At 54.5% G+C, this 23115-nt stretch overlaps 2 protein-coding genes across 7 annotated transcripts; one reads left to right on the forward strand and one right to left on the reverse strand.

Annotated features, from left to right (window-relative positions):
- Positions 1-234: 234 nt before the first annotated feature.
- LOC149915413 (uncharacterized) lies at positions 235-7562 on the reverse strand. Of its 5 annotated transcripts, none has more exons than XR_016458923.1 (4): positions 1360-4360; positions 824-871; positions 620-709; positions 235-366 (listed from the first exon to the last, which is right to left on the reverse strand). XR_016458923.1 is itself a non-coding variant. In XM_090121486.1 (4 exons), exon 1 carries the CDS (start codon positions 7508-7510, stop codon positions 6740-6742), a length of 771 nt encoding a protein of 256 aa, XP_089977612.1. In that variant the 5' UTR covers positions 7511-7562; the 3' UTR covers positions 235-366; positions 620-709; positions 824-871; positions 6054-6739. The 5 variants fall into 5 exon arrangements, 4 of the variants coding, with proteins under 4 accessions (XP_089977612.1, XP_089977615.1, XP_089977613.1 ...); XM_090121486.1 differs by lacking the exon at positions 1360-4360 and adding an exon at positions 6054-7562; XM_090121489.1 differs by having other exon boundaries at positions 1379-4360.
- A 173-nt stretch (positions 7563-7735) lies between these two features.
- LOC149915414 (zinc finger CCCH domain-containing protein 11A-like) lies at positions 7736-17037 on the forward strand. Of its 2 annotated transcripts, XR_016458920.1 has the most exons (10): positions 7736-8623; positions 9092-13383; positions 13961-14151; positions 14440-14563; positions 14988-15050; positions 15297-15383; positions 15675-15989; positions 16090-16139; positions 16320-16393; positions 16851-16890. XR_016458920.1 is itself a non-coding variant. In XM_090121482.1 (9 exons), the coding sequence occupies exons 3-9, from the start codon at positions 14098-14100 to the stop codon at positions 16905-16907; spliced, it is 774 nt and encodes a 257-aa protein (XP_089977608.1). In that variant the 5' UTR covers positions 7756-8623; positions 9092-13383; positions 13961-14097; the 3' UTR covers positions 16908-17037. The 2 variants fall into 2 exon arrangements, 1 of the variants encoding a protein (XP_089977608.1); XM_090121482.1 differs by lacking the exon at positions 16090-16139 and having other exon boundaries at positions 7756-8623; positions 16851-17037.
- Positions 17038-23115: the final 6078 nt, after the last annotated feature.

Genomic DNA, 23115 nt, shown 5'->3' on the forward strand with positions numbered 1-23115 from the left:
CAAAAGGAGTCAGAAATTGTGCTGAGGGCTCCAGAGGACACTGGGTGCTACCTCTGGTGGGCTGTCCCCCCCAGCGTCACTCAGTGCCATCTCCTCGACTTCAGTACTGTGTTCAACCCACTGGATATCACAGAATCGTGGAATAATGGAGTTACTGCAGGGATAATGGGTACACATGGACAAAAGGACAAAGGGACTGATGGATGCAAGAATAGAGGGACACACAGACGCAGGAGCTTTGCTGGCGGTGTTTATTGGTGTTTCTTTATGGGAAAACAGACTGTGTTCTTTCAAAGATCTGGTGGCGATATGCAGGGATGATCAAGTCCTTATGGAACATGGTGGGGACAGCACCAGTGTTTCATCCTGAAAGTCAAAGTGCAGGCGGTGACCTTATGGTCACTTTATTTGGTCTGTATGGCACCAGAACCCTTTGTGTTCTTTGGGTGACCTTATGGGGTCCTTATGGTACCACGACGATCACCTGCACCTTACAGGGATGGCACTGTTCTTCTTGGATCCTTTTTGATCTCCTCCACACCTCCCAGTCCAGAGGGATTTGGGGTCCCCCCACAGCCCAGGACCCTGCAGGATACAGGGGTCCCCCAGTGTCACTCACCTTGATAGGAAGATTCACAACCACGGGATCTGGGAGCGCCAGCAGAGGGGGAAGGGAATGGGAGTTCCGCTTTCCTCGTAGCAACTTAAGCTGCAGTGGGAGAAATGATGAGATCCCAGTGGGCACCAGAACCTCCTCAAAAACCACTGAGGACCTGGGGCTCCCCAAATGGGAGGCACCTCCTGAGGGCACCGTAGTACTCACTCCTAAATCAAAAGCTCCGCTTGCTCCCACCTCGAAGTCATCCAGGAGCTGAGGAAGGAGGATGAGGGACAGTTTGGGTTGGAGTTAATAGGAAAGCATATGGCAGCGGGTGATGCCTTCGCAACAACCCCATATGGCCTCCCCTTGGTCTTAAAGGGAAAATCCCTACTGGTTCCCACAGACCCAATTGCTTCCACATGTCATCTGGAGTCCCTGGAATGTGGGGATCGGCTGGGGGTGGAGACCAGAAGGTGGAGATCCAAAGAAGGAAACAAGGGGACCCAAGAAGGGGGGCCGAGAGGATCCAAGGAGAGGGGACAGAGGGGACCTAAAGAGGAAACCCAAAGAGAAGAAACCAAGAAGACCCAAAGAAAGGGAATCAATAGGACTCACAAAGAGGAAACCAAGTGAACCCAGGGACCCAAAGAGAAGGAACCAAAGGAACCCAAAGCGAGCAAACCAAGGGGACAGAGGGGACCCAAAGAGCAGGAAGCAAGGGAACCCAAGGAGAAAGTGGTTGCGAGCCAGCCCGTTACCAAGAACCCGTCTGCACACCCTAGCCTGTGCCTGGAGGCACATGGAGGCGAGGAGCAGGAGCACGATGACAGTAACTGCTTTCATCTTCCACTGTACGCTGGGAGCTGGGTGAGGCTGCAAGAAGCCAGGACTGCATTTATTCTCTTGGGACCCCCCTCACGTTCCCAAATGCCCCTGGGCTTGGCAGAGTCCCCTGGCACAGGCTGAGCCTGGCATGCAGCCAGCCCCTACCTTGGCTCCAGGGCATGGGAAGGAGCCAGGGATCAGGGGAAGGGCACTAAGTGCTGGGAACCCAATGGCACCAAGCCCCAAAGGGGGGAATCCTAATATCATGCCCGAATCCCAGAGTCCTATTGTCCTAGAATCCCGGAAGAACTAAGTTGGAGAAGACCTCTAAGAACATCAAGCCCAACCAAGGATGTGCCATGCCATTGTCCCCACACCTACTCCCCAGCACCACAAGCCCGGGGCCCAGCAGGGTGACATGATGCAGATATGGTGACATGTCACAGGCTGTGGGTTTAGCGGTGGAATTGGCAGCACTGAGTTAATGGTTGGATGACCTGAGAGGTCTTTTCCAAGTTAAAAGAAGCCATGATTCCATGCTCAGCTGCTGGCTGAGCAGCCTGAGAACCTCGGACCCCATCACACTTTACGTTTCAGCATTGTACAGTCACAAAGAACTCAGGATTCCTTTTTAGATATCATCAAACCAGCAAAGAGGGTTTTCCTGAGTGGAACCTTTAATGTGAAGTTACTACCAAGTATCACCCACCTGCTTTGCCTTTATCTTAAAAACAGTCTTCACCTCACCTAAGTGTGATGTCAGTCTGTATTTAAATACAGCAAATAACACAGCACTGATAAGCTCCCTGACAAACGCTGCAGAGCAGAAGCAGCCCAAAGGAAACTCTTCCAGCTGACTGCTCTCTGGGCAATTTCCAAAGCAGACATTCAAGTGATCTTTTCAGAGCACAGCAGCTCTCTTATCTATGGGAAACGTCCCACAAGGCCGTGACCAGCTATCCATTCTGCCAGACATAACACTTAAAATTAGCACACCGCTTTTCCTTGAGGAACCGTTGAGCCATTTACAGTTCTGAGCCATTTATCAGTGTTTTATTATTTCTTTTCATCTGGATAAAACAAGAGTCACTTTCTTTGAAGCCATGACAGGAGGCTGGACCATCACGGGAACAAAACCAGTAGGACACCTTTTGTTCTGCTGAAACTCAGGCACACAGCCCAGTGACTCCAAACCCCAACACAAATTTTTGATTGCCTGGCTGCGTGTCCTAAGGACAAATTGTCCTCATGGACAGAGGCAGCACTACTGCCGTTTCAGATTCACGATGCAGATTTCTGGATGTAACGTGGTGACTCCTGATGTTGGTTATGAGCAGAAAATACATGACGTGTCTCCTGATGAGACTGTAGGGGTCTTGTCACACCCAAGTGACTCCTTGACTTTATAGTTCTACGATACTGTGATTCTGTGATTCTGTGGTTCCATGATTTGTTCATTCTATGAGTCTAAGACCCCACGATTCTGAGATTTCAAAGATCTAAAAGTCATGGTCTTTGGGTTTTGCAGCAGTAAATGACAAGGAAACCCAGCTGCCACTGCCAGATTTTTATTCACTCCCGATCTCCTGCTTGGCAACAAGGGCGCTGAGTGGACACTGCCAGGGACGCGTGTCTTTGTTGTCCTGTATTCTGATGTCCCTGTCACCCACCTGCTTCTATGTGTCCCCCTGTCCTCATGTCAACACGATGTCCCCGTGTCACCATGATGTCCCCACTGTCCATGTCCCCATTGGCCTCTCACTTCTCAGTGTCCCCAGATGTCATGTTCCTAGGGCCCCAAGGGATCGGTCTCTCACCTTGGTGCCTCACAGGACTTAAGAGGACTCTGGCATACCTACTTGGACAAATCCTTGATATAGGGACCATCTCCAGGTGGTCCTGGAAGACAGAAGGCAAGTACCAGATGCTTGATTTGGTGGCTTGGGGCTCGGTGCCATTGGGTTCCCAGCACTCAGTGCCTGTCCCCTGATCCACGGCTCCTTCCCATGCCCTGGGGCCGAAGTACGAGCTGGCTGCAGACCAGGCTCAGCCTGTGCCAGGGGACTCTGCCAAGCCCAGGGGCATTTGGGAAGTTATTCAAGAGTTAAATAACTACGGCTGAAAAAAGGACCTGGGCTCATGGTCCTTTTTTCAAGCTGAGCCTTGCTGCCAACTCCTCTTCTCAAGTCCCCTCATCTCGCCTCACCTCCTGTCTTGTCTTGCCTTTTGTTTCGCCCCTTCTGGTGCCCCCTTCTGTCCTCCCCTCATCACATCTCACCTTTCATCTTGCCCTATCTGGTGTCCCCTTCTGGAATCCCTATCTGGTGTCATCTCATCTCACTTCTTATTGACCCCCTTCTGTTGTCCCATTCTGGCACCCCCTTCTCCCATCCCCTTCTCATCCCCCTTTGTCTCCTCTAGCCTTTTGTCTTACCTCTTTTGGATTCTCCTTCTGGCATCCCCTCATCTCACCTCACCTCTTTTGCCATCCTCTTCTGGCCTCCCCTTACCTCGTCTAGCTTCTTGTCTTGCCCCTTCTGGCTTTTTTTGTATTCCAGCAATACCAGAAGACATTCATTTTGTATTTTTTGTCACTGATGACACACTCCCTGGTGGTTCTCTCAGTCAGAAGGCAGCATCCAGAGATGCTGGAGGAATACGCTCTGAGGCACGTGATTTGATGTCCAGGAGCTGACCTTGATGCCCCTTGTCTCGTCTGAAGCTTCTCTCCTCCTACCCTGTGGGTTCTGTGATCCAGCAGGGATCATGCAGGGACACACACACAGCAGCAGTGGGAACCCAGAGTCCTTTCAGAGGAGATCCAATTCTGTCATGGCCTACTAACGGGGCAAAAAAGGTGACTCTCACATCCAGCGTGTTCTGATGGTAATAATGAAACTTAATGGTGCACGATTCCATGACTTGCACAAGGGGCAACGGGAAGGGAAGGGAAGAGAAAGAAACTGGTGGGAGATGCCACAAGGTAATGGAAGAGAAAGGAGACCAGGAGGAGACACCCCATGGGAAGGGAAAGGATGGAAATGGGAGAGATGACATAAGGGAAGGGAAGGCATGGGAAGGCAACTGTGGGGAAATGCCGTATAGGAAGGGAGGGCGACAGGGGAAATTGTGTAAGGGAAGAGAAGGGAATGGGATTGGGACTGGGAGAATTTGCCACATGGGAAGGGAAGAGAAGGAAACCAGGGTGAGACATTACAAGGGAAGGGGACCAGGGGGAAAGGCTGGAACGAAAGGGAAGGGGACCGGTATGAGATGCCGCAAGGGAAGAGAAGGGAAGGAAACCGGGGTGATGATGCAAGGGAAGGGAAGGAGACCAGAGGGAGATGCGGGAAGGGAAGGGGACTGGGGGGAAACGCCGCAAGGGAGGGGAAGGGAAGGAAACTGGTGGGAGATGCTGCAAGGTAACGGCAGGGGACGGGAATGGGGCAGGGGAGAGACACCGCAAGGGAGCTGAAGGGAAGGGGAACGAGAAGAGAGCCGGCGGCGCCGGCGCTGACCAATGAGAGGGAGGCCGGTGGCGGGGCGGCGCCGGCGCTGACCAATGAGAGGCCGGGCCTTCGCCGTCGCCCCGCGCCGATGGCGGCCGGCTCAGCCTGCGTGCCGCCGTTCCCCACGGCTGAAGCGGCGGCCGGGCGAGGCTCAGAGCTGGCGGGCCTCTACCCGGAGGGACCGCGTGCAGCACGGCAGGTTCGGCTGCTCAGTGTGCGAGGCCGGGAAAGCTCGCGGGCTGCGGCTCCAGGGCGGGCAGAGGAAGTCACAGCGCCGGTGCTGCTGGAACCCGCGTGCTGTCATGCTGCATTTCCACGAGGACGGCGGGCCCTCCCCGAGGAGCCGAGGGCGGCTTTGCTGCTGTGTTCGTTACCCGATGAAGCCCGACGCAGAGGGGCTGGGCAGACAGTCTTGCTAAAGAGGCCCGTGCTAGAGCAGGATTGACAGCACGACTCCTTTCGTTCCCCTTGAGCCCTGGCCAGGCTGCGGGGAGAAAGCCACGAGGAGAAAGAGGGCAGCGGCTGTCCCCCCGCACCGCTCCGTACGTTGGTTTATTCCGTGCGAGAAAGGCTGGAGCTGCTTGCAGCGGCTCTGGACGCCTCACCGTGGGATGGATGCATTGCTGTGCAACTTGCCCATGGCTGGGAGAGGTTCTCCAGATCCTCATTGCAAACGAAGCTCCGCAGTGACTGCGGGTCTGGGTGATGGTAAAGTACTGGGGCAGTTGGTGAGGCACCTGAGCTCACGTGGCAATGAGGGATCGGGAGGGGGAGGGGGCAGGCAGGTGAACCCCGGGGGTCAGAACGGGGGAGGCACAGACAGGAGGGGTGGAAGAGGACTACAGTGATCAGAATGGAGGAACTGAAAGGGGGAAAAAGGGGAGGGGAGGCGCAACCCCGGGGGTCACACAGAGCAACGGGGGAGGTTGTGGGCGACCAGTGGCAGGGGGAGGGGAGGAGGGCAGTGAAATACACGGGGTGGGGGAGGCGGGGAAACACAGGGCAGCTGCCCCCGCCGAGCGGAAGCCCCGAGCGCCACAGAGACCCCGCGGGGCCAACGCAGAGCGGCACGTGGCCCCCAGCCCCCTTAACCCCGGGGCCCCCCCCGGAACACCCACCTGTAGAAGCTGAGGCGGCGCTCGGAGCCCCGGGGTGTCCCGCCCCACTTCCGCCTCCTCCTCAGTCGCGGGGCTGATGACGTCACTCAGCGGGGACGGCGCGGCGCCACAGCGACGGAGCGGCGCACGCGCTGAGGCGCTGTCGCCATGGGGACGCCATCACGCATGCGCTGTCGTCACGAGGATGGCTTCACGCGCTGCAATGAGGGAGGGCGCACCGTCGCCACGGCATCAGATGGAAAACGGCGCTTGGAGACTGCAGCTGCGGGGCAGCAGCTCAGCACAGCGCTGCCGATGACTGGAGCCGAACGAGGAGCGAAGGCGCTGGCCGGACTCCGTGCCGGGCTCGAACGCGCCTCGATCCGCGCGATCGCTCCCTCTCTTCCGGGGCTGCTCGGCTCAGCCAGGAGCCGCTCCCGGACACCGGGCGGGTCCCGCCTCTCGCGGTCAGCCGCCGCTTCTCGCAGCCCGGCAGCGCCTCGCCGCAACGACGGAGGACGGCTCGGTTCCTCCTCCGAGGGCAGCCGGATTCTGACGGGGGACGGACGGGATGGTGCCCCCGCGCCGCCTTCCCCTGACCGCCCGGCGTCCCTGAGGCACGGGGAGGGCGGCGGCGGGGACGCGGGGCGGCGGACCGCCGCTTTCCCCGCGCGGAGCCCCGCGGCTCCTCCATCCCGCCGTCGCCATCAGCATCTCCATGGCGGCGGCCCCGCGTCCGCAGCCGCCATTGGCGGAGAGCCCGCGCTCGGCCCCGCCTCCTCCGCTCTGCCATTGGTCGGTGCGCCGAACGGGGCGGGCGCTCCGCGCGGGGTCCTTTCTGTCCGCGGGCGCGCCGTCATTGCGACATCACCGCGCGCATCCCCGTGGCCCCGGCCCCGCTGCCCTCGCGATGCCTGCCGTCGTGCGCCCGCTCCGCTTCCGGGCCCCGGCTGCGGCTGCGGGAGGAGAAGGGCGGGGATGTGGGGGACCTCAGCGGGGCCGGGCCCGCGCCGCCCCGCCCCGCTCCGTGCGGGCCTTCCGGGAGAGCAGCGAGCGCGGGCTGGCGGCCGCCGGCAGGTGGGGGAGCGGGGCGTCCGGGCGGGCGGCGCGGCCCGGCGGTGGCGTGGGGAACCCGCTGGAGACGAGCGGCTCCGGGGCACCTTGACGTTCCGCTCCAGGCGGTCGCGGTGCCGGCCCGAGGCCGGCGCTGTGCGGGGCGGGGCTGAGCGCAGGGCGATCGCCTCCTGCTCCTGCTGCCTTCGCTGCTGCCGGTAAAGCGGGCTTCTCGGCCGCCTGCACAAGGCGCGCTGCTGGCTCGCGTTCAGCCGAGCGTCGGCCCGCAGCTCCAGAGCCTTTTCCTCCACGCGGCCTTCCGGCCGCTCTGCCCCAAGCCTGCAGCGGTGCCTGGGCTTGTTGTGAACAAAGTGCGGGACCCGGCATTGAGTGGTGTTGAACCTCGTGCCGTTGGCATCAGCCATCGATCGGCCTGTCTGTAGCCCTTTGCAGGGTCCTTAGGCAGATTATAGGAGGATGCCGTAGCTGAGGGGCGATGGGAGACAGGGAGGGGAGCATCCTGCCCTGCCACTGGCAGCCCGGGGACCACGTGCTGTGGGTGCCGGCACGAAGCTCCTCCATCCGTCAGCACGGGAGCTGCGGTTCTGGCTGCAGCGGCAGGAACTCAGCGCAGCCCTGCAGAGAGCGGTCCGGCAGCACAAGAAGAAGATGACGGCCGTGGAGTGCGAGAGCCTCAGCAGCGTCTGCAGCCCGCGAGGAGCTGAGCGGGGCTGGGAAGAGGAAGCTGTGGGAGTCCTGGGGGGGACGCGCAATGACAGCATCAGTGGCAGAATCATCTGCTTCCTCCTCCGCTCCTGATACCGTGCGCTGGTTTTCTTTGAGAAGCCAGTGCAGAACCAGACTCCACTGTCACATCTGTGGGGTTCCACAGAACACACAGACATGGGGTAAGTTTAGGTTGGATATCAGGACAAACTTCTCTACAGGAAGGTTCTTAAGCACTGGAATGGGCTGCCCAGGGAGTTGGTTGAGTCACCATCCCCAAACGTGTTTAAAAACCGTTTGGATGTGGTGCTCCGGGACATGATTTAGAGGAGGGTTGTTAGAGTTGGGGTACTTCAGGTTGTGGTTGGACTCGATGCTCTTGAAGGTCTTTTCCAACGTGAACGATTCTGTGATTCTACAGGGACACAGTGTGTTGGATTGCTGTTTGTTGCAGAACACCAGCACAGGGCAGGACTGGGGACTGGGAAGATCACAGAAGATCACAGAAAAACCAAGGTTAGAGAAGACCTACAAGATCATCCAGTCCAATCATCCACCTATCACCAATAGTTCTCACTAAACCATATCCCTCAACACAAAATCCGAATGTTCCTTGAACAACTCCAGGGTTGGTGACTCTACCACCTCCCTGGGCAGCCCATTCCACTGCCTGACCACTCTTTGAGAGAAGTAGTATTTCCTAACGTCCAGCCTAAATCTCCCCTGGTGCAGCTTGAAGCATTCCCTCTAGTTCTGTCACCAGTTACACGAGAGAAGAGGCCGAAGCCCAGCTCACTACAGCCTCCCTTCAGGTAGTTATAGAGAGCAATATGGTCTGCCCTGAGCCTCCTCTTCTCCACAATGAACACTCCCAGCTCCTTCAGCCCCCACCCATCAGGCCTGTGCTCCAGACCCCTCACCAGCTGTGTTGCCCTTCTTGGAACACGCTTTGGGGGCATCCTCCGGTGGGTTCAGATGGTCCTGTAGTCTTCTGGAAGGGTCTGGAAATGTTCCTGAAGTGTCTTGGGGTGTCTAGTGGATCCTGGACTCATCCAGAAGGGTCTAGAGATGTCCCAGAGGGTTTGTTGGGGTGACCAGAGGGTGCCCAGGGTTTCCTGGAGTGTTCCAGAGTTCTCGAATGGGGATTTTGAGGACAACCTCACATAGTGACATGTTCTTATGCTGCTTTGTCCCCATGGGATCGTCCCCAAAAATATCTGTTTCCATTAAAATAAATACTATGTCAATTTTGTTGTATTTTTTTCGCCACTTCCTTTCAGAAATGGATGGTTCTCGCTAAATCTCCGTGCAAAGCTCCACAGAAACAACTCCCCACAGGCCACCAGGTGACACCAGGACAACCGTCAGCAGTGTCGGCACCGGGACAACCACCTGTCCCCGAAGTTCTCACTGTCACTGTAACCGTGGAACCTGGGGCCATACCAACCCGTCTACCTCGAGAACCCCATCAGCGTCCTACAGCTCCTGGAGCCTGGTGACGCTGTCACCCTGGCTGTCCATGACTGTCCCAAGCTGTCCCCCCTGCCTTGGTGGCACAACTGCAGCATGGTGACATCCTCATTGAAGAGGTGACGAGGAGGATTACAGGGAGGGAGCGGGGGACAGTTGGGGGACACATGGGGTGTGACATGGGGTTGGTGGTATCATCGTTGGTGGTACTATCATTGGGTGTCACCTTCACTGGATGCCATTGGGTGTCACTGAGTGTCACTGTCTTCAGGTGACACCATGACACAAGGTGACCTCGATGTGGAACAGCCATGACGCAGTGTCCCCATCCCTGGCTGTCACTGTTGTTATCGTCATCTGGTGTCACCATCACTTGTGTGTCACCATGTCTTGGATGACACTATTCCCTGTACACTGAGCACCACACAGAGGGTGGGACTCGACTGTCATCCGGCCCCGCAAGCCCTGCGTTGTCACCATGCTGTCACTGAGCCTCTTGCTGTCCTTTGTCACCCCTCCAGGTCTGCCTACAGTTGGCCTCTTGTGAGGTTCAGATATGCTATGTGGATCAGGCTTTGTTTTTAAAGTCCTCGGTGGCTGCTTGCTTTGTACTGCTGGCTGTTGTTTTGATAGGAGCAAGAGAAGTCTTGTGTGCTAAGAAGAACCTGGTGGTGGAGGGGAAAAAAGTCCTCAGGGTTTGGATGCTTCCGTGTGTTACGAGTGATGGTGATACCACTGCTCGATCAGTTTGAGTGCATGAAACAAGTCTGCAATCTTTTATTAATGGAGTAATGTGAAAGGAGTCCTATGGATTTGAGAGTTGACTTTAAGTCTGTGGGCATTTTCCAGGAGCTGGGGTAAGGGATGAGGCAAGGAAAGTTGTGGTAAGAGGATGAGGTGTAGGAATAAGAACAGCTTCCATTGATATCAACTCCCGCGGTTACTTTTTGACTTGGAATGCATGCTTTTTTTAATAAAGAACAAACTCATTGTGCAGCTTTTGAATGAATTCATTCACACCTGTTACTGTTTGGTGTTCTTCTCTACATGGAACTGCAATTGAAATGGAGACTCCTGGTCTGATTGCCAGCCCCCTCCCGCATGCTCAGATCAGCCAAGTTTGCAAGGCCTGGCTCTTGGTGCCCAGTTGTGCCCAAGGTCAGAGAGTTGGCTCTTCTCGGCTTTGAGATGTGTTTTCCAGTTGCATGTTGTGTTATTTCTGTTGCGTTGACCTCTTGAGCTACAGCCCCAACTGGGGATCCAAGTAAACTAACACAGCAGGAATGGTTGAGGTATATGTGAACTTGGATTGGAAATGCAATGCCAAGGACTGCACAAATGTGGGACAGTTCTGTCAGTGTAAGGAAAGGCATCTGCTGGCTGAGTGCTTTGCTGGGTAGGCATCACCCTGCTGAAGAGTAGGCAGCTGTTGTCTTTGCAGAAGCCACATCCATGGGGATTGGAAAGCTTTTTCTGCCTTCCAGCTCTTGGCTGTTGATCTGAGAGCGGAGGTTCTTGCCTGGAAAGAACCACCAGCAGAAAGGATCCCATGCATGGCTTCTGAGCCCTTTCAGATAAACCAGCTGGATTAACGTGGCCTGTGACCTTGGTTTGGAGTTAAGCCAGCAGGCTTTGCCCAAAGCAGAATGACCTGTGGGCACAGCGTCCAGCAGGTAGAAGTGACCAACAGCTGGAGACAGCAGCAGCTTGAGCAGCGCTCTTGAGGGAAATCCTCACTGGGAACAAAGGCCCAGAAGAAGAGAGTAGCTTGTCCCTGTGTTCACATAGTAAGGTTTTCCTTTCTCACCTGACTGTTACCTCTCAGGTGGTGCCTACAGCTGTGTGATGTGCTCTGCAGGAATTGCTAATGTTTTGCATTTAACCTTGTCTTTCATCTTCTTTTAAAGCTTAGAGGCAACCTTAATTTCTACAGTCCTGAGCTTTGTGCCACAAGAGCTCTCCAGTTTCTACCTGTGATGTGAGACTGTATTGTGTCTACTCTATGTCAGGCTCTTCTTCTCTTTTCATTTTAAGCTAGGAAAATTCATTTCTGGGCCAGGAGAAGAAGAAATGCAACAATCTTCCCTGCACTGCTCAGTTTGCCTGAGTTGCCAAGTGCTCCTCATTTTTCTTGTATCCTTCAATTCCAAGTTCATATTTTCCCAAAAACAAAAGAATTCAAAAGTAACCACCTACAGTTAAGTAAGCGATTTCAGTATTTATTTCTGATTGTGGCAATTACTTCAGTTCAGAAGTCATGCTTAATTTACGGTGCCTGTTTTAATTTTAACAAAGTTTGCAGTTGCAGCTGACTTCCCAAGGCTGCAGCACATGGTGGTGGCACAGCCTTGGGCTTCTGCATTTGTGCTAATCCTCTGTCTTGCAGGTCAGCTGGTGCTAGAAGTGGACGGCATCCCAGTGTGAATGAAGGTTTGTGTAGGAGCAGCTGCTGATGGGAGGAAGGAAGTGCAGGCTAATGGACTCTGAAGCATCTCCCAGTACGGTACCAGGGGAGGCAGTAGTGATGTTGGGGGGCAGTTGCAGAAGAACACGAGGAGCTCCTCAGCAGGAAGCTACAAACCCTGCAGAAAGCTGCAGGAGACTCAGAGCACGTGTGGATGCCCAGGAGGAAATGGAGGCCCAGTATTTGAGCAGCGCCTGGCCATGGAGTGCTTTCCAGTCCAAATGCTTAAAGCCACAGTCCAGTTAGAGAGGCTGACACACGTCCTGGGGCCTAAAGATGCTGCTAGAGAAGCCAGGACTGGCCCTGAGGCCTAAAAACAGAGCCAGAGAGACTGGCAGTGGCCACAGGACCTGAAGCCACAGCCAGAGTGGCCAGCACCAACTCTGGGGCATAAAGCCACAGCCCCAGCCAGAGAGGCTGGCACAAGTCCTGGGGTATAAAGCCACAGCCAGAGAGGTCTGCGCTGGCCCTGAAGTCTGAAGCCCCAGCCAGAGAGCCCAGCACCAGCCCTGGGCCATAATGCCACAGTTATAGCCACAGAGGCCAGCACCAGACCAGATGGGGCTTAAAGCCACATCTACAGCCGAACAGGCTGGCACCAGCTGTGGAGCCTAAAGCCAAATCCTGAAAGGTCGGCACCAGCCCCTGCGCCTGAAGCACAGCCAGAGAAGCCGGAACCAGGCCAAGGGCCTAAAGACAAAGCCACAGCTGGAGAGGCCTGCACTGGCCCCAGGTCCTAAAGCCACAACCACAGCCAGAGAGGCTGGCACCACTGCTGTGGCCTAAAGCCGAAGCTGGAGAAGCCGGCACTGTCCCCAGGACTTCAATCCACAGCCTGAAAGGCTGACACCGGCTCCAGGGCCTAAAGCCAGGCACAAGAGGCCAGCACCAGCTTCGGGTCTAAACCACAGCCACAAAGGCCTACGCCGGCCCCGGGGCCTGAAGGTGCAGCCACAGCCCGAGAGGCCGGAACCAGGCCAAGGGCCTAAAGCCACATCTGCAGCCCGAGAGGCCGGCACCAGCCCTGGGGCCCAAAGCCAGAGGCACAGGCCAGCTCCGGCCCCAGGGCACACAGATGTGCCTTCCTATTGGTTTCTACTGATTCCTATAGGACTCCATTGACCACTCTGAGGCCATACTGGTCCTTACTGGTTTTTACTTAGCCATACTGGACTTTTCTGGTCTATACTGGTGTGCACTCCTCCCAGTTCCTACTAGTTCCTCTGGGACTCTACTGACCACAACGAGGCCATATTGAGTTTTTATTGGGCTGCATAAGAGTCATGTTCACTTCTCTGTTGCTTTACTTCAATTAACCCCCATTCAGTTAACCCCATTCACCCCACTGGGTGACCCTGGTGTTGATTTCCTAAAATTTGGATCTAGGAGGTGACCACTCCCTTTGCTTATGATGAAAGCACAGAAGTGATGCAGGCACTCTCTGAGGTCACAATGGTTGCTGGGGTGGGAGCGTTTGTGCCACAGCTGGTGAGCAGAGCTGGTGCTCTCGTGAGCGTGCTGCACACGGAGACTGAGCTCTGTGCTTTTCTTGAGAGAGATCACCCTGTGAGAGCCCATTGGAAGCACCACTGCGGTGTGTGTGAGCTGGGCACAGCACAGACTGAGCAGGCTGACCAGGTGAGCTGGGTTTGGTGCTGGGTGGTTGCCAGTGGTGTCTCAGCAGAAAAGCTGGACTGGGGAGGAGTTCTCAGCTCCAGCGCTGCCCTTCTGAATGGCTGTTTCCAGAGGAAACATGTTCTTCTTGAGATTCCATCCCATGTTCCGGTGAGGATGACGAAATGTCATTCCTCCCCTGGAAAATTGCTGCCAGGCCCCCACCTTCATGTCAGACCTAAAAAAGGAAGCAGAGTGCAGACTTCATAGAGTGCAACTTGTGTCTCACTGCTCCATGGATTGCTTGGTGTGCCATACCCAGCAGGTGTTTCAGCAAACCGCGCTGAAGTCACGGCAGAGAGCCGGGTGCTCAGCTGGGCACATGGACGGTCAGCACACCTGTGGGGGAAAAGGGGACCTGGGGGCACTTGCTGACAGAAGCCATGGCAGTCAGACACAAGCTGCAGCTAGTGATGGGCAATTCTTGCAGACAGCTGAGGTCCATGCATTGCCCTCCTCAAGAGACTACATTGCGTAGCAGAAGAAAGCTGGGAAAATGCTTCTTCCTCATGATTTTTCACTTGCTGATACTTTCTGTAAGGGTTCCTGTCCAAAAGGAGAACTCGGAGATCAAGGCAGTTGAAGAACGAGTGAAGCCAGCTCCTTCTAAGAGCGAAGGAGGTTCCTGTGGAGAGAACCCTCAGACCTTGCAAGTCTTCCTCTGACACTTCAGCCATCATGGCTCAGCAAGGAGATGACCGTGGTTCTAATTCCTGCTCTGTGAGAGGAAAGGTATGGCTGGGTTTCCTTTGCTTGATGTTTCTTTCTTTTTCCCATGTTTAAGGGAAGGGGTGGAGCAGGAGGAGCCCTACTGGTCCTTTGTCACCTCAAAAACCACTTGGATTTTGCGCTCCCTGCTGACAGTCTGGGCTAATGACGTGGACATGGCTTAGGCTGTATTTTCCCTTAGTGATAATTAATCTCTCAGCACTCTGATAATCTATCTCTGGCACAATCTGGAACCTCTCTGCAAACCTTGGCTGCCCGTTCCCACTGACGTTTCTTCCTTTCTCTCCCCAGAAGCAGCGCAGCGCGCTTCCCCGTGTTTGGGAGCAGCAGCCAGCAGGCTGCCGGAGATCCAACCGCATCTTGCAGCGCGCAGAGGGACGCGATGGGAACAGAGCGTCCTTACTGCCACGCAAAAGTGAGTTTCTTGAGGCCTCTGTTATGAAGGATGGAGGAATGAATTTTGAGTATTACTTCTGAGTGGGTGCAGTGCTGCAGGGGATGTCAAATAAGCCACTGTGGAAGTGTTGGAGAGACCGACAGCGGCAGTTGGTGGCAGCAGTGAGGCAGAAGTCTGCATATAAATGCTTAGAGTCGAGTGAATTCCTTTTAGAGCCACAAAATGTGTCTCAACTTTTGCACCTGATAGTGTTTTGTTTGGTGATGCACCTCTGCTCTGTCAAATGTAGAGCTGTCAGGGAGGCTGGGGTTCTTCTGCTGTCATCTGAGCAAGAATGAGACTTTTGGTTTTTTGTTGTTTTGGGGATGGATTTGGTCTGACAGGACAATACTTCTACAGGCTACTGGTTTCTGTTAAATCAGCAAATTGTATTTTGTTGTAGGGACGGAGCCTGCGCGTCTGTGGAATGGTGCTGGGCAAGGGGGGAAGCGGAAAGCCTCCGCAGGTAAGCAGCTCTTGTGAGCTGTGGTGTGCGTACCTGCCTCTAAATAGGGCTGCATGCAGGGCTGTGTGTGATGGAGAGGAAAGGACACTGCAGATCTGTGTTGACTGCAGAAATGGCACAGTGTTGAATCAGCAGAAAGGCAAATGGAAGAAACTATGCTTGAAGACCAGAAATTTGTGTCTGACTGTGCTAAAGTCTTCCTCCAAAGAGATGTTCTTCATGTCTTTCTTGTTTCCTTTCTGTCAGAAGCTGATGCCAGTGGCCTTCCTCTGAAGCGCAGCCTTGCAGAAAGGCAGGGGGAAGCTACAGACCATGACATGGCACCCAAGAGAGGTACAGACGCACAACAGGCATCTGGGTTTGGTGCACTGTCTTTCTAACTAGGCTTTCTGTCTGTTCTTCCTGGGACTGTTCTCACTGCGTGTTGCTTGGGGTCTTAATCCCCGGGACTTATAGTTACCTTTCCTGTGCTGATTTGAAATACAAACCCACAGTTCATCCACGATCCTAAGATCCGTGACTGTGAACACTGCAGATGAGATGTGCTAGCATTGTGACCCATTTTGCAGACCGAAAGTAGTATTGGACTCTTGTTATATCTTCTTGCTTCTTCTTTCTTGCCAGAGATAGGTGCTGAGCCCAATGGAAAGATCTACACGAAAGCGGTGCAGGAAGTCCTTTCTGAGAGAGCTCATCTCCAGGCTGGAGGGCTTCCTACAACAGCAGGTCCCAGCTCAGGGAGAAGACCTTCCCCTGCAGCGTGCCCCCGCTCTGTCTCCAAGTCCCTGGCTGGATGTAAACGCAAGGGCTTGGAAGAAGAGCAGCAAACAGCAGCGCAGTTGCCTGCTACCAAAAGAGCGAGGGGTCAGAGCGGAGACAGCGTGCCGGCTCCAGCAGCACAGCCTGGGCCTGCTGCAGCACGGAGCTCCAAGCTAAGAGGTAAGAAGGTGCTGTGGTACCCACCCTGTAGGGTAGGTGCTGCCCTTATCAAGCACACTGAAGTTGCATAGGGTTTGCTTTGCTTTTTCCTTCTCTGCAGAGGGGAAAAGAGTTGAAGCCTACAAAGTCCAAAGGCAGTGAGGTGCCACAGTATGTAACCCCGACTCCATTAACTCCATGGTAGTCTTCTGCACCTTTCCACTGGAAATGTCATTCACTGAGAGGCTTCCAATTTCCTTTGTCTTTTTTCTGCCATCTGTTTTTATGGTACCCATGTTTCTGCAGTTTTGCTGCTGACAGAACGAATTCAGTTTTATTCTTGCTTTATAGCAAGAAGACAACGAAAAGAGAGAAGAGTGGAATTGAAGAAGGCTTCTCTGAGAGCTGCCGCTGCACGTGCAGAGGTGAGTCCTTGGTGAGCACAGACACGGCTCTTGTTGTTCTCAGTGCCTCTGCCTGTCAGACATGAAGGATATTGCAGAATCCCAAGGCAAGCAATGTAATAGAAAAACACCCAGCTGTATGTTTAAGGAAATCACACTGTCAGTGACAGCTGCCTAGGGGAGCTTGGATGCCTTCCTCTGGCTTGAGAAGGACACTGTTGGTAACGGCTGGAGGGTTTTTCTGTGATAAAGAGCCTTGCCATGTCGGGCACTGCGACCTTTGGGACCTCGTTCCCCCAGCAGAGCATGAATCTTACCATAGACAGCGTGTTATGGGAAGGAATGTCAGTGACCTGAATGGCAGGAACGTGCTGGGCTGCATGGGGCCGTTCTGGAAGGTTTACTGATCAGACTTTCTTAATGAGATCGCCCTAGATTGTTTCTGTCCTATCTCTATACTTGCCTTATTTCTTTCCAGTCATCCGCAATGAACACCCTTGTGGAGATGATGCAGAAGCTGCAGCTGAAGGACTGAGAGGAAGAGCATCAGAAGGCAGCGGCTGCAGCACGCAGAGTTACAGGGCAGCGTTCTGAGTGCCACCCAACTTGGCACTCCATGTTTGGTTGTAGTCAATAAAAAATAGTCACAATTAGAGATTAACAAAGAGCGCACGGCCTGATTTGTCCAGTGGCATTCCATGAGCTGCTGCACTACTGCTGGTCCAGAGTAGAAACTATGCAGCTTCGGACCACCAAGCTGCCATCCTGGCATTGTTCTTCTTGGAGGCAGTGGAACTTGGAGGTTCTCCTGCTGTTGCTGACACCTGACGTTGCCTAGGGAGGACTTGGCCACTGCACTCTGCTCCACCCCCTGTGCCACACACACACGAGTGCAGCCCACCACCCTTCCACCTGCCATGCAAACGCACCATCCCATCTTGCACACTTCAGCCACATGGCTTTCCTCCTCCTCCCCCCACCAGATCCCATTCCTGCTTCCCCTTCCCCACCCCGCCCCCCCATTGCTTTGGCCCCAGTAGCGTGCCACCCCCCGCAGCCCTCCAGTTTGCATGAGGCTTTGCTTCCTTCGTGCACAACCCCTCCATTGCTGTGCCCCTTGTTGCAGCCTTCTTTTGCAGCACCATTTAGCGATTTCACAGAATCACAGAATTGCCAGGGTTGGAAGGGACCTCAAGGATCATGAATCTCCAACCCCCTTGCCACACGCAGGGCCACCAACCATTCCACCTAATGCTAGACCAGACTGCCCAGGGCCCCATCCAATCTGGCTTTGAACACCTCCAGGGACGGGGCATCCACAACCTCTCTGGGAAGCCTGTTCCAGTACCTCACCACTCTCTCCGTAAAGAATTTCCCCCTGACGTCCAACCTAAATCTCCCTTCCCTCAGCTTAAAACCATTTCCCCTTGTCCTGCTGTCACTCACCCTTTCAAAGAGTTGATTCCCCTCCTCTTTGTAGGCTCCCTTTAGGTACTGAAAGGCTGCAATGAGGTCACCCCGCAGCCTTCTTTTCTCCAGGCTGAACAAGCCCAGCTCTTTCAGCCTGTCCTCGTAGGGGAGGTGCTCCAGTCCCCTGATCATCTTCGTGGCCCTCCTCTGGACCCTCTCCAACAGCTCCCTGTCTTTCTTGTACTGGGGGCTCCAGACCTGGACGCAGTATTCCAGATGGGGCCTCACAAGAGCAGAGTAGAGGGGAACAATCACCTCTCTGTCCCTGCTGGCCACCCCTCTTCTGATGGAGCCCAAGATCCCATTTGCCTTCCGAGCCGCAAGGGCACACTGCTGGCTCATGTTAAGTTTTTCATCTATCAAGACCCCCAGGTCCTTCTCCACAGGGCTGCTCTCAAGGACCTCTCCTTCCAATCTGTAGGGATGCTTGGGATTCCTCCGGCCCAAGTGCAAAACTCTGCACTTTGCCGAGTTGAACCTCATCAGGTTCACCCGGGCCCACCTTTCTAGCCTCTCGAGGTCCCTCTGAATGGCATCCCGTCCTTCAACCGTGTCAACCACACCACTCAGCTTGGTGTCGTCAGCAAACTTGCTGAGGGTGCACTCGATTCCGTCATCGATGTCATTGATAAAGATGTTAAAGAGCACCGGTCCCAAGACAGACCCCTGGGGGACGCCGCTCGTTACTGGCCTCCACCTGGACATGGAGCCATTGATGGCCACCCTCTGTCTGCGGCCTTTCAACCAGTTTCTTATCCATCGAGTGGTCCACCCATCAAATCCACATCCCTCCGGTTTGGAGAGAAGGATGTGGTGGGGGACCATGTCAAAGGCCTTGCTCAAGTCCAGGTAAATGACATTGGTCGCCTTTCCCTTGTCCACCGATGCCGTCACTCCATCATAAAAGGCCACCAGATTGGTCAAGCATGACCTTCCTCTGGTGAAGCCGTGCTGGCTGTCTCGGATCACACGCCCTTTCCTCATGTGATCAAGCATGTCATCTAGGATGATCTGTTCCATCATCTTCCCAGGCACAGAGGTGAGACTCACCGGCCTGTAGTTCCTGGGGTCCTCCTTGCTCCCTTTCTTGTAAATGGGAGTGACGTGACCCTTCCTCCAGTCATCTGGGACCACACCAGACAGCCACGACTTCTCAAATATGATGGAGAGCGGCTCGGCAACCACCTCAGCCAGCTCCTTCAGAACCCTGGGATGCACGCCATCCGGCCCCATAGACTTGTACACATTCAATCTCATGAGGCGGTCTCGGACCTGCTCTGTCCTCACAGCGGGGGGGGATTTACCACCCCAGTCCCCACCCAGAGGTGTAGGGATGCAGGGCTCAGGGACGGAAGGAGTACTGGAGTCCTGGCTGCAAGTGAAGACCGAGGCAAAGAACTCATTCAGTACCTCGGCCTTCTCTTCGTCCATTGAAACCAGTTCTCCTTTTACATTTACCAAAGGAGGTACACTCACTTTGGCCTGTCTCTTCTGGCTAATGTACCTATAGAAAGTCTTCCTGTTGTTTTTCATGTCCCTCGCCAAGTTCAGTTCCACCTGCGCCTTGGCTTTCCTGATCCCACATCTGCAAGTCCGGACAACATCCCTGTATTCTTCCCAGGTGGCACGCCCTTGTTTCCAGAGTTTGTACACACCTTTCTTCGCCCTCAGCTCCCTCAGCAGGTCCTTACTGAGCCACGCCGGCATCCTCCCTCCTCTGCCCGCTTTCTTGTTCAGTGGGACAGAGAGTTCTTGCGCTCTTAGGAAGGCGTCCTTGAAGAGTAACCAGCTCTCTTCAGCATTTTTGTTTTTAAAGAGAGCATCCCAGGGGATCTCGGCCAACAGTCTATTGAACAGCTTAAAGTTTGCTCTCCCAAAGTTCAGGGTCCTGATGCCACTCTTCACCAGGCCCACAGTTCTCGAGATCACAAACTCAACCAGAGTGTGGTCATTGCAACCCAGGCTGCCTCCAACCTTAACACCATTAATTATTTCCTCCACATTGGTGAGCAGCAGGTCCAGCAGCGCTTCACCTCTGGTCGGTCTGTCCAACACCTGGACCAGAAAGTTATCATCAACACATTCCAGGAGCCTCCTGACCTCTTGCAACTCGCCATGTGATCTATCCAGGAAATATCCGGATGGTTGAAGTCCCCCATCAGGACAAGAGCCCGTGAGCACGAAGCCTCCCGCATCTGAAGAAAGAAAGCCTCGTCAACAGTCTCCCCTTGATCAGGTGGCCTATAGTATACTCCTATCACCAGCTGGCCTTTGTTAGACCCATTCCTAATTCTAACCCACAGGCTCTCAACCTGATCATGACTGTTTCTCAGAGGAAGCTCCTCACAGTCTATCCACTCTTTGACATAGAGGGCTACTCCCCCACCCTTCCTACCTAGCCTCTCTCTTCTAAAGAGCTGATAGCCCTCAATGGTGGTATTCCAGTTATGGGAACCATCCCACCACGTTTCCGTGATAGCAACAAGGTCGTAATTTTCTAAGCACATCACGGTTTCCAACTCATCCTGCTTGTTTCCCAGGCTGCGTGCATTAGTATAAAGGCACTTCAGCTCGGCTTTCCGTCGCACCGCCTTTATAGATGGTCTAGGTTCCCCTAGAACAGCAGCATCCCCAACACCCCCCTGCCCCAGTCCATCCCTTCGTACTTGACTGTCGTCGCCCAGCAGGTTCGGTACGAGCCCTGGAATGACCCGCTCAAGCTCGACATCCCTGATTTTGCTCCCTTCCCCCTTCATACCTAGTTTAAAGACCTGTCAATGAGTCCTGCTAGTTCCTCAGCTAAGATCCTCCTCCCCCTCAGAGACAGACTACTTTCATTTGCTGCCATCATGCCAGGTGCTGAGTAAGTTTCCCCATGGTCGAAAAACCCAAAATCCCTGGATTTGCACCAACTTTTGAGCCATTTATTTATGAGGTGTGTTTTTTGGTATCTCTCGGTATCCTGCCCTGCTACTGAAGGTATGGAAGAAAACACCACCTGCACACTCGCTCCCTCGACTACCCACCCCAGTCCCCTGAAGTCTTTCTTGATAGCTCTGAGACTTCTCTCTGCAACTTTGTCACTGCCAGCCTGGATTATCAATAATGGGTAATAATCAGAAGGGCGAATCAGACCAGGAAGTCTCCTAGAAATGTCTCTGACCCGTGCCCCAGGGAGGCAGCACACCTCCCTGCGGGTAGGGTCAGGCCGACATATAGGACCTTCCGTTCCTCTCAGCAGGGAGTCTCCTACAACAACCACCCTTCTGTCCTTCCGGGCAGAGGCAGTCTTGAGGCGTGGGGCCAAGTGCTTTTCCCAAGGCAACCTCACAGGTTGACCTCCCCCTACATCCCCACTCACCTCTCCCTCGAGTTCCAGGGCCTCAAACCTATTACTCAGAGGCACCTGGGGAGCCGAGGATGGTCGGGATGGGGGACGCCTACTTTGTCGAGCCGGTATATGTTTCCACTCCTCCCCCTTTCTTGAATTGTTCATAGGAGGAGGAGAGGACAGGAGGCTCACTGCAGCACCGTCAGCCCGCCGGCTCCCCTCACCCATGTGCCGCTTCCCCTCTCCCACCTGTTTACGAGGCAGGGGGGGTGACGTGCTCCACATGATGCCTCAGTTATGCGCCCAGATCTCAGGGCCGATAGGGACTGGCACCACCAGTCAATCTCCTTCTCACACTCTTTTATGGTCCTCAGCCTCTCTACCTCCTCTTTCAGGTCAACCACAAGGCTGAGTAAGTCATGCAGTTGGTCACATCTTATACATCTACCACTGTCATCACCCAGCACTGCAAAGGCCGGGCTCTGGCACTCATGACAGCCAGCGACCTGTGTACTAGCATCTCGCGTTGGGGCCTCAGTCTGAGTCTCCACACTCTTTTTGGCCGCAGTCTTTTTTCTGCGGGAGCATGGGACTTCCGCCTGGGACTCCACAATTCTTGTGCTATTAGCCTTCCTCCGGGGTGCAGGCATTGCCAACCAGCAGGCACACCAACACTATTAGATAGCCTTAACGGGGTGTGCCTGATCAGGCCCGCCCTGCTGCCGGTAGTGCTGGCACTGCCCCGCACCGCTGCCGGGTCGTTAACAGGAGCCCCGCACTTATCACTCACCCTGGCAATGACAACCGTCCCTGCTGGGGAGTTCCGTGCAGGAGTGGCTTACTGAATCTCCTCAACAGATAAGCCCAGGTGTTTCCCACACACCTTCTCTGGTGGGCAGCGACGCGTCGCTCCCCGAGGCTTTTTAAAGCAAGAAGGGGTGGGTGCGGAACCGTTGCCCTGGCAACGCCCCCGCCGCGACGTCCGCTCTCGCGAGAACTGCCCGGCCGAGAGCTGCCCGGCTACTCTGCTCTCTCCGGGATCCCTGAGTGAGGGAAGCGACCGAAACCCCCTTGTACCTCGCCATCAGTCGCTGCGCTTCTGGCTGGACCAGCTCCGAAGCGGCGATCCTCGGCAATCAAGGCAAGGGCAAGATGTGGTCTTTTGAGTGCTGCTCTCTTTCCACTTCCATGCTTTCCTTTTGTACCTCTACACTCCTGGCAGCCCTCGGGTCTCACATGAATTGAGAGCAGTCCTGTTGTCTCCACAGTGGCATCCAGTGGCACCCAGTAGCAATGAGGTAGCAGGCAGGAACAGGCAATATGTACCAGTGTGTCAGTGTTTGTCTCGCTGCTGCCAGCACCATAAGACAAGGGGCTGCTTGTCACAGACTAGGAACACGACACAGGGTTCTTGTGCAAAAATTCCCCTTTATTTTCCCATGCAAGGCTTTTATAGTCTAACACGTGTATTCAGGACATTTCCACTAAAAATCCATTGGCTAGAAGGCAAGCAAGTTTCAAAACAGATCTTCATAACAGCAGCAAGTGTATCTTACGCTTAGATACTGTAAGAAACATGCTCAAGGTCAACAATTTCTAATCAGGCAAAGATCTCTGTGAAGAGCAGTTTGTTCATTATTGCAATAATGGGCGCACAGCTCCTATTGACCAGGGAGAAATTGTACAACTAGTCAGCAAAATCCATCCCGTTATGTACCCTGGGTCTGACACAAGTAAAGCCTCTCCTGGCACTCATTGGTTGAACATCTCAGGCTCACAATCTTCTAACACTATGGCTACATTACACTTCCATAGCTACATTACACTTCCATAGCTACGTTTACACTTCCACACAATGTCTGCTACCAATCCATTGTCTATGGGAATATTCTGGACTTTTTATTGTGATAGAAGGACAATATTTTCACTTGTTCTGTCTCTT

This window comes from Phasianus colchicus, chromosome 19, assembly GCF_987193195.1.
Source record: "Phasianus colchicus chromosome 19, bPhaCol1.hap1.1, whole genome shotgun sequence".
NCBI lineage: Eukaryota > Metazoa > Chordata > Aves > Galliformes > Phasianidae > Phasianus > Phasianus colchicus.

What these genes read in the sequence shown, in the direction of transcription:
- LOC149915413 (XM_090121487.1), bottom strand. Translation starts at nt 7,510, where the DNA reads ATGGCTGATGCCAACGGCACGAGGTTCAACACCACTCAATGCCGGGTC.
- LOC149915414 (XM_090121482.1), top strand. Translation starts at nt 14,098, where the DNA reads ATGGCTCAGCAAGGAGATGACCGTGGTTCTAATTCCTGCTCTGTGAGA. An exon ending in GTCCTTACTGCCACGCAAAA is followed by an intron (nt 14,564 to 14,987) that starts GTGAGTTTCTTG and finishes ATTTTGTTGTAG; the next exon opens with GGACGGAGCCTGCGCGTCTG. An exon ending in CTGCCGCTGCACGTGCAGAG is followed by an intron (nt 16,394 to 16,850) that starts GTGAGTCCTTGG and finishes ATTTCTTTCCAG; the next exon opens with TCATCCGCAATGAACACCCT.